Below are 9584 nucleotides of genomic sequence, written 5' to 3'. Positions count from 1 at the left end.
TGTGTTGGATCAGAGCCACACCCCTGATAGGTCATTCCTCTGGGTGTGTGCCTGGAGGTGTGTGTGTGTGTGTGTGTCAGAGATAGAGGGGAATGTGTAATGTAGTAGCCTGCTGTTCCAGGAGAGAGAGGGGACTGAACTGCTAAGGGCTTCCCAGGGGTGAGCTGACGTTCTGGGCTTGGAGAGGAGACTGGTGGGGGTCAGTGGTGGTTGTTGGCTGTCGAGCCTGATCACATACACGAGGAGGATTACTGTGAGTGTTTATCCGTGCCCTGATGGACAGAAGGAAGGAAGGAGGGATGAACTCTCTGCGGCTGAAGGAGTTGTCTAACTCAGACCTGTACAGACGCAGACAGGAGAGACCTGATAGCTATGGAAGCATAGCTACTGACAGCCTCAGGTGAGAACCTTTTCTCTCTACCCCCCCTCTCTCTTTGATTTCTCTCTATTTGACCAGTCTGCAGAGTAAACAGACAGCAGGTCAGAAAGTGTACTGTAGCGGAGGATGATTAGGGTTAATGCTTGGGTACATTTGATGAGTCACCATCTGTTGGTGTACTTCGTGTTGTAGAGATGCAGAGAACCTGGTCTGTGTGGCCTATGTGTATGAGTGTGAAGTAAAGTGTAGAGTGTATACATATATAACATTTTATTTATGGGTTGTGTGAGGACTCACTGTTCCAGCGATACCTACTGACTGTATAATGACAGATAGGTATGGGGCGGCATGTTGAAAGGCCAAAAAGTGTCTGTTTTCAAAACAAGGTTACCAACTTTGGAAGACAACATCCCCATCCTCTCTATCAATCTTTTCCTGAGTTGAATTCATTACGTCTTGCAAGGAAAACTGTTTTCCATTATAAGAACCAAATGGAAGCAAATGGAAGCAAACAGAGCAAACAAAACGGGGAGGGACGTACCTGATTTTGTCCAATAGAAACTCTGGTTTACGTTGCGAAACGTTTTCTATTTGGAGTATACGGTTTCTGTTGCTCTCTTTCTCTCTCTCCCCCCCCCCCCCCATCTCCCTCTCTCTATCCGCCCCTGATCTTGCAGTGATTAGAGGTCTGTAATGTCAGGAATGCAGACGGAGTTCTTTAGAGGTGACCTGAGAATGACAAAATACAGCTGCAGAGACGAGAGAGGGAGAGAGAGAATACACTTCATCTCTCCTAAGGGACAGCCATATTATATCAAATCATACACTAGTGGTGATTGTTCACCTGCACCCGCCCGCAATTGCTAATAACCCATCCGCAACCGCCCGACTATATGTGATATTGTGAAAATCTGAGGCCCGCATCCGACCCTAACCCGCTAATATAGAAAATGTGCTGTAGCCTAGGCTACAGTCAGAGACGGCAGAACAATATTTTGACAGGGGGTGCAGGATTTCTTTGTGCCTAATTTAGATATGTTTCTGCTTATAATTTCCAGCATTTTGATAGGCTATTTGTTAGTAAACTATGTTTATAATTTGGCGTGCATACAGTTAGGCCCTAGCTTAGGCTTACGCAAAAATGCCAGATAGCCTAAAATAATGAAAGAAAAGCCTCAATGTAGCCTATAGATATAAATTGAACAAGAATTATACATTTATGTTTTTTGTAAGGTATTGTTTTCTCTTTATTCAACCCGCCCGCCACCCTTCCGCCCTTCATCCACACAATATTTCATGACCCTAAACCCACCCTCCCCTAGGATATAACCACAGGGACTGCAGGTTATGAGTCACCTCGCGCATCACTATCACACACACACACACACACACAAGCCTTCACTGCTAAACATGATGCACTGAAGTACTTGGTTGGTAGAATTGAGCTAATGGCAGAACAGAACATAAGGTCACCTGGTCTCTCTGCTGTGACATCTTTGGTTGTAGTGGTGTGTCCCTGCTATGTGATGTGTCCTTCACATATGACCACATGACTCATGACCACGCAGCTTGCTTCCCAGGTTGTTACACATCCTCCCAAACCCTCCACCCTCCTCTTCCTCCTCTCACTATGCCCTCAGCAGGAAATGGAACAGTGAAGTCATGCCAGTAGGGCAGAGGGGCAGGGTGGAGGTTTTACGAGTTTTAGGGATGTTGGGAACAAAGGCAAACAGGGAAGAACTATCTGTTAATGTGTGAGATACGGTACACTTAGCACAAAGGGAACTAACATGTCTAAAGAGAACACCTAGAGTATACTTTCTTCCACTTTTCTGAGCGTTGGTTTGTGGTGCACAGCCAAAGGTTTTCCCCTAGTTGTTGTGTATGTGGCATGTTGTGCTAACACAGCCCTTATATTTCTGCATTACCATGGCTACTGTTGACACAGTGCAGCAGGAGAGGGGGATTTGTTTGGTTAGCATTCTCCTTAGTGCTAGCAGCCTTAGCCTGTAGCTCCAGTCTGATCTGTGTACCTAGCCCTCGCTGAGACCATAACCGCCTCAGCATTGTCTAGGAACTCATTCCTGTTAGAACTCATTCCTCGCCTCTGGCAGGGAGGGCAAATGCACAGTTACTGTGGTGTTGGACTGTTAGATGGTTATCACAACTAAACAATTACTGGTTTAAAAAATACTTGGACTGGAAAGCTGGAAGATTCTTGGTTAGCCAGGATGACCTGAGGCCCTGGGCAGAGATTTGGAAGGTATAGGAGGCCTGGGGAGATCCTTTTTGAGCCTGTGGCTGGGTTAGTTTAGGACGGTCTGGCCTGGCGTTGCCTGGAAGAGTGTGGGAAGATATTGCAGAACCCTGCCTCTGGCCCTGACCCAGGTGTGGAGTACTCTGGTTGAGCAATGAGACCTTGCAGCTGTGTTGGTGCACCACTTTCTCACCAACAATAAATATTGTACCATCGTCATAGTGATGTATACTGCTTTTCGGGTTGACTTCGTATTACCATGCCTGTTACTCTGACAACACATCTGTCAAGTAGCTAATTTAGTTATCTCACCAGTGCTGTGTGTGTTGTTGCAGTTTGTAGTGTGTTATTGTGTGTTGTTGCATGTTGTATTACAGGTCTTGGCAGTCTATGTATTTACTCTAGAACAGGGTTTCCCAACTCCGGTCCTCCAGTACCCCCGTCGGGCACACATTTTTGTTGTAGCCCCGGACAAAAACGCCTGATTCAACTTGTCAAGGGCTTGTCAGGTGTGTTTGTCCGGGGCCACAACAAAAATATGTACTGTTGGGGGTACTGGAGGACTGGAGTTGGGAAACACTGCTCTAGAACATGCACAGAGTAACTGTTTGTAATGGCTTACCCACACAATAGGCCTAGCTAAGCATCTGTCTAAACAGTTATTCATCCTATCATGTATCCACAGCCAGAGTTGGATATAGCCCAGGGGAGAAACCTTTATACTGGCTCTAAGATCAGTTTGTCTCTCTTCAGTCACAGCAAACTCTTCCTTTGGCATTATCAGATGTTTGTATTATCTTTGTATTAATGTCGAATCCATCTAAAGCTGCTTCTTGTCATCATCATCAAAACAACACGTGACTTTTCTCACAGTGCAGTCTAAACTCCTGCATCCCGGAAGGTTTCCTGTCACCTCTATGTGTACTTCAGACCCCCAGGTGGCAGGGTTTCTCTCTGTACTTCAGACCCCCATGTGGCAGGGTTTCTCTCTGTACTTCAGACCCCCAGGTGGCAGGGTTTCTCTCTGTACTTCAGACCCCCATGTGGCAGGGTTTCTCTCTGTACTTCAGACCCCCATGTGGCAGGGTTTCTCTCTGTACTTCAGACCCCCAGGTGGCAGGGTTTCTCTCTGTACTTCAGACCCCCAGGTGGCAGGGTTTCTCTCTGTAGTTGGCCCTGTCCTGACTGCTTTTTACTGGAGCCTTCTTTGTCTGCCTGTTGTTGGAGGTAACCCTGGATTTGACCTGCAGGAGAGAAAGCCAAGGGTGAAGTTATTTAACAAGCTGGGAATGCACATACAATATTTTCAGAACTGCATGAAGTGCTTAGGGGATAGCCAGGGGCTAGGGGTCCATCTGTAGGGGACCATTATAATGTAGCTCAACAATTGCGTAAATTATGCATTTGTGTCTATTGAAGATTTGTGTGAATACTCAAGTAACTTGCATGGATCTCAGGTTAGGATTCAGACCAGTTCGTTAATTGGTCGGTTGGCAGGTTAAATTGTTAGATCTCTTTAGAGACCTGCAGAGCCATGTCCCAACCCAGACAAAGGGTGAGAAAGAAAAATAAGTTTCACTTGTTGTTGTGGAATGTAGTCAGGAATAGGCTAGGGCCTGAACGACAGAGACATGACCACATGGACAGAGACATGACCACATGGAAATGCTCCTCCTCTCCTCCTCCTCCTCCTCTCATCAGTATAATCAGTATGCTGTAATTAGGAAGGCAGCTCAGTGTGTTTCCTGTTTTGGTCCCGCCTTCCATCCCATTGTCCTGTCAGTTAACACCAGTGTTTCCCAGTCTGTTTTCGGGATTTGTTTTCCTGTGAGCCATTCTTTCTCCTAGTAGTGGTCCTCTGTAGCTCAGCTGGTAGAGCACGGCGCTTGTAACGCCAAGGTAGTGGGTTCGATCCCCGGGACCACCCATACACAAAAAAAAATGTATGCATGCATGCATTTATGGCATATTATTATTATTATTATTATTTCGTTTTAATGGGAGTATGTGAATTTGCACCTAGTAGTAGGACACACACCAGGGACAGGAAGGAGGGTAAAGCTGCACCCCCCCACACACACACCCACAGGGGCTGGCGTCAGCTGCCAGCGCCTAGTTTGGAGATGAGACTTTCCTGGGCGTCTAGTTGTAGAATGATGGAAACAGCCTGGAATAGCAGAGAGAGGAATGCCTGTGCACTCCTGGTTTACAGTCTCTGGTTGAGACACTCTGTGGAGAGACACACATGTCCACTGTACTCCGTGCTAGAGAGACACACAGGCTGCCACACAGCATTGAGATTTGGAGCAGGGACACTGCGCTGTTTTAAAGTAAATGGACAGAAGAGGTTTTCATCCGGACAAATAGTTTTTCTTACAGAGGTTTAATATGTTCGAACTGAATCAGAGTTATTTGAACGTCTCCTGTAGATTTATGCTCCTGGCCTTTTGGTGGTGTAGAAGTGTCATTTATTTAAGGAGGTCAGAGCAGGAAGATGCAGGGGCGCAACTTTGGTTTTAGAAGTGAGGGGGACATTATAATCTTTTTAAAATATATACTGTATATATATATACTTTTTTTTATCCAGTTGGATAAACACTCCAAACAGCCTAACCAACCACTCAGAGACGTCCGTATGGTCCTAAAGCACACTGTTGCCTTGTTTTGTATCACATTCCAATGATAAAACTGGGGGGAACAAAAATGACATTTCAGAATCTGGGGGGGGGGACCCCCCGTCCCCAGTGAAAGTTGCGCCCCTGGTAAGATGTGATGAGTTTAGCCACATAAACAACTGTCTGATGTGATAGAACATTGGTATTCTCATGTGTATCAATTTAGTTTACATTTGTGAAAATGTTGTTTATTCAGTAGATTTTAAATGGCAGAATATGGATGAGATTACTTTTATATGTTCATAATGTTTTCATATGGCAGAATTCATGTTTCATTCCTTAATCTCCCTTGAGCCAAACACTGAGTTGCTCAACTCAGCCTGTAGCGTTTCTGACTCGGATTCATGTGGTGGATCTCCCTGAGAGCAGAAACACACACACACACACACACACACACACAGCTATGACATTAGCCAAACCATCTGTTTCTCTCCTGGAAGTGAGAAATCACAACATATCTCTATAAGTGATAATGTAGAAGTGTGCGCGTGTGTGTGTCAGTGGAGGCTGCTGAGGGGAGGACGGCTCATAATAATGGCTGGAATGGAGTCAATGGAATGGTATCAAACACATTAAAAATGTGGTTTCCATGAGGTTGATACCACTCCATTTACTCCATTCCAGCTATTATTATGAGCCGTCCTCCCCTCAGCAGCCTCCACTGGTGGGTGTGTGTGTGTGTGTGTGTGTGTGTGTGTGTGTGTGTGTGTGTGTGTGTGTGTGTGTGTGTGTGTGTGTGTGTGTGTGTGTGTGTGTGTGTGTGTGTGTGTGTGTCCAGTGGCACAGTGACCTCTGTCTGCTCTAGGCCGGTGGCTGGGTGGGCTCTTAGTTTGAAAGAGACACCCCTTAACGGAGAAAGAGTGGGAGGGAGGGAGGAAGGGTGACACAGAGAGAGAGGGAGAGGTAGGGCGAGAGAGAGAGAGACTAGAGCGTGTGTGTGTGAGAGGCAGGTTGACGTTTATTGTCATGAATCTTGCCCTGGAGGCAGAACTGAGTGATTTCCGCTAGATGGGACAGTTGCAAAGTCAAAATTGCCTATATTGTAAAAATAATGAAAACAAAAATGACCTTTTTGGTTTTAATTTAAGGTTAGGGTTAGGCATTAGGGTTAGAATTGTGGTTAAGGTTAGGTTTAAAATCTGATTTTATGACTTTGTGGCTGTGCCAGCAAGTGACCACTCTGCAGAGCTACCTCCAGGGCAAGATTAATGACAATAAATGCCAACCTGCGTGTGAGAGAGAGCGAGTTGAGGGTGGGTGAAATGGAACTAGAGAGTGTGAGCGAGGGAGATAAAAAGAGAGAGAGAGGGAGGGAGGTAAATCAGGGATCTGTGTGAAGTCAGTCTTCTTCTCTGTCTCAGTGCTGCTCAGGCCATCTCTCTCTCTAGACTACTACTCCTGCTTTTTGGATTGGATTGTTCTAGGACTGAGTGTTTGGGAAAGAGCCTGTATTTGGATAGGGCCGGGGCAGGGTGTCTTGGACTGGGAGCGTGTACTAACTAGTATTTGGACTACAGAGTCGTGTCCTATGGAGGTTCAGGTCCAGAGTCGGCCACTGCCCCCCACCATCCCGGAGAATGGGGAGGCCCAGGACCATGAACCACACCCTGTGGAGTTCAACGGTCATCGTTATGCCAACGGTGGGGAGGCAGAGCTGCCCGTCTCCAAGTCTCAGAGGAGACGCAGCGATGTCAAAGTCTATAAGGAGTTCTGTGACTTCTACGCACGCTTGTAAGTCCGGGAACCATGATACACACACACTGGGGAGGAGGTGTGTGTAACAGGATTTAGTGGATCGTTGGTGTGGATCTCTGAAATCACCTGTGTGATCCAGTGCTGGCATTAAATATCTGTATAACTTCTGAGTAGTATACATTATTTTGTGGATTAAACCCACTCAGTTGATTAAGGGTTTAGAGTTATCACAATTGACTGTGGTTGACCTTTGTTTGTATTGCTTGCTGTTTGGGATTTTAGGCTGGATTTCTGTATATATACGTTTGATTGATTGATAAATGCTTATTGGAAATGTTAAGAATGTGATTAATTCTGGTGTTAGGAACAGTTTGATGATTGGGAACAATTCTGGTATTAGGAACAGTTTGATGATTAGGAACAGTTTGATGATCTGAACTATATAGTGTTATTTGACATGAACAGACTATTGGCTGGTTTTGTGCTACAGTGCATGGTGCCATGGTGTGGTAGTAGACAGTGGCTCAGAGACCCTGGGCTATTTTAGTGTGGGGGGAGTTTGTTATGCAAAGTGAAATATGCTGACAGGCATGAGAACTCTGTGACAGGAAGGGATCTAGGAGATGAGGGCAGGCTAAATATATGTGAGCTTTATGTTGTGCCCTTGTGAATAAATAGTGAGAATGGGTGTTACTCATATTTTGGGGGCCATTGGGGGTAATGTTATTAGCTTTATAAGTATAATCACTGAAAATATGTCACACTTGAAGTCTCCAGTCTCAATGAAAATGTATGGAATGCTAATCATTAGCAAGACTAGAAGGAGAGTCACACAGTTTGAGGCTTTGACTTATTCAGGGAGGTTAAGTCCGATCCTTAGATGCCTCAGGTACTCTAGCACAGACCATACAGTTTCTTTCAACCCTTGGGACAGAACTAATACTCCAGTAGGTAAATAAAGCAGAAGCTCTGACTTCTGTCAGTCTCTCAGATGTGTGATGACAACCTGGTCCTTTTATAGACATGAGCACTAGAGACAACACGGGAGGGTCAGAAGTTCAAAACCCTGTGCAACGTTATGATACATCTGTCTCTCCCTCCCTATCTCTTTTCCTGTGACACAAACTCACTAAGTTAGTATCATGAACAGTGTTTGTGTAGCTACTCTGAAAAAATAGTTGACCAAGCTACCAATTACTTCACACTGAAAGAAGTTAAGCTACACTAAAGCTACCCTTAACAAAAAATATAGTTGAATTAACTAAAGCTACTTTGAAAAGGAAGTTCACTACATCCAAACTACTTTGTGAAAAAGTATCATATCTAAATCTGAAATGTCATAGGCTACAAATTGCAAGAACAGATCACTCTAGAGTCAGCTGTTAACAGAATGTATAATTTAGCCAATTAAACACAAAAACTATGTTTCAAGAAAGGAAGTTCTTGCCTACTTCACCCATATTTTATTAACAATTTTGCTAAAAAAGTAGTGTGTAGTTCCAGTAGTTAGCTACACCGCTACATGGCAAAGAAAGTAATAAACTACTGAAAATACTACCAAGATTTGAATTTAGTTCAATTACCACCAAGCTACTACTTCAATATGTATTTAAATTACTACTTGAACTACATGTATTTAACTACTCCACAACACTGATCATGAAGTATTTACCAACCAGCTCAGCACATCCTTAATAGTCTTTCTGTCTTCCTGTCTCTGGGGGAAAATGCTTGAGGCTTTTACATTTTTTGTCATTTAGCAGACACTCTTATCCAGAGCGACTTACAGTTAGTGAATACATTTTTTTTTTTTTTATACTGGCCCCCCATGGGAAACGAACCCACAACCCTGGCGTTGCAAACGCCATGCTCTATCAACTGAGCTACATCCCTGCCGGCCATTCCCTCCCCTACCCTGGGCCAATTGTGCGCCGCCCATGAGTCTCCCGGTCGCGGCCGGCTGCGACAGAGCCTGGATTCGAACCAGGATCTCTAGTGGCACAGTTAGCACTGCGATGCAGTGCCTTAGACCACTGCGCCACTCAGGAGTTTAGTGTCACTTCTGTCACTTCCTACCAGCAGGGCCAGAACAGGGCTTCTGAGTCCTTCCTTTTGTCTGATGTCACGCCAGGGTCCTGACAATATGGCCTCCATATGTACATATATTACATCAGACAGTGTGATGATAGCTGTAGAATAGCTTGATGGAACCTCTGCATTGATTTCACATCTTGTGCCAATACGTTCTGTGTGCTCTGGAATGTAGTGAGGTACTGTAGTGTTGATCCTGCTGTAGGATGTACGGCTACTAGGCTGTATGATGAGAGAGGGAGGAAGATAGACACAAGATGGACAGAAGAATAGGAGAAAACGGTGAGGTGTCTATCTGAGGGGGAGAGCAGTGGTGTGTGTGTGTGTGTGTGTGTGTGTGTGTGTGTGTGTGTGTGTGTGTGTGTGTGAGCATGAGCGTGTGTGTGTGAGCATGTGTGTGTGTGTGTGTGTGTGTGTGTGTGAGCATGTGCGTGTGTGTGTGTCTCCTGGGCACCATTGGAATTCTGACCTTTTAAACAAAGCAGCC

At 45.2% G+C, this 9584-nt stretch overlaps 1 protein-coding gene across 3 annotated transcripts in view; it reads left to right on the top strand.

Annotated features, from left to right (window-relative positions):
• Positions 1 to 9584, top strand: part of LOC311129883 (LIM and senescent cell antigen-like-containing domain protein 1) — a gene marked incomplete at its 3' end in the record, with an annotated part of 65661 nt that overhangs the window by 21072 nt on the left and 35005 nt on the right. Inside the window, exon 1 of one of the 3 annotated variants that reach the window (XM_084162405.1) lies at positions 64 to 400. The exons of the other annotated variants lie outside the window; for them this stretch is intronic. Within the exon in view, the coding sequence (XP_084018531.1) occupies positions 276 to 400 (125 nt within the window). The 5' untranslated portion in view covers positions 64 to 275. Of the gene's footprint in view, positions 1 to 63; positions 401 to 9584 lie in introns of those variants that run through there. 3 annotated transcript variants of the gene reach the window in all.

Source organism: Coregonus lavaretus (assembly GCF_964263955.1).
Source record: "Coregonus lavaretus genome assembly, chromosome: 5".
In the NCBI taxonomy this organism is placed as follows: domain Eukaryota; kingdom Metazoa; phylum Chordata; class Actinopteri; order Salmoniformes; family Salmonidae; genus Coregonus; species Coregonus lavaretus.
The sequence above is the reverse complement of the archived record's forward strand: the minus strand, read 5'-3'. Positions and strand labels throughout refer to the sequence as shown.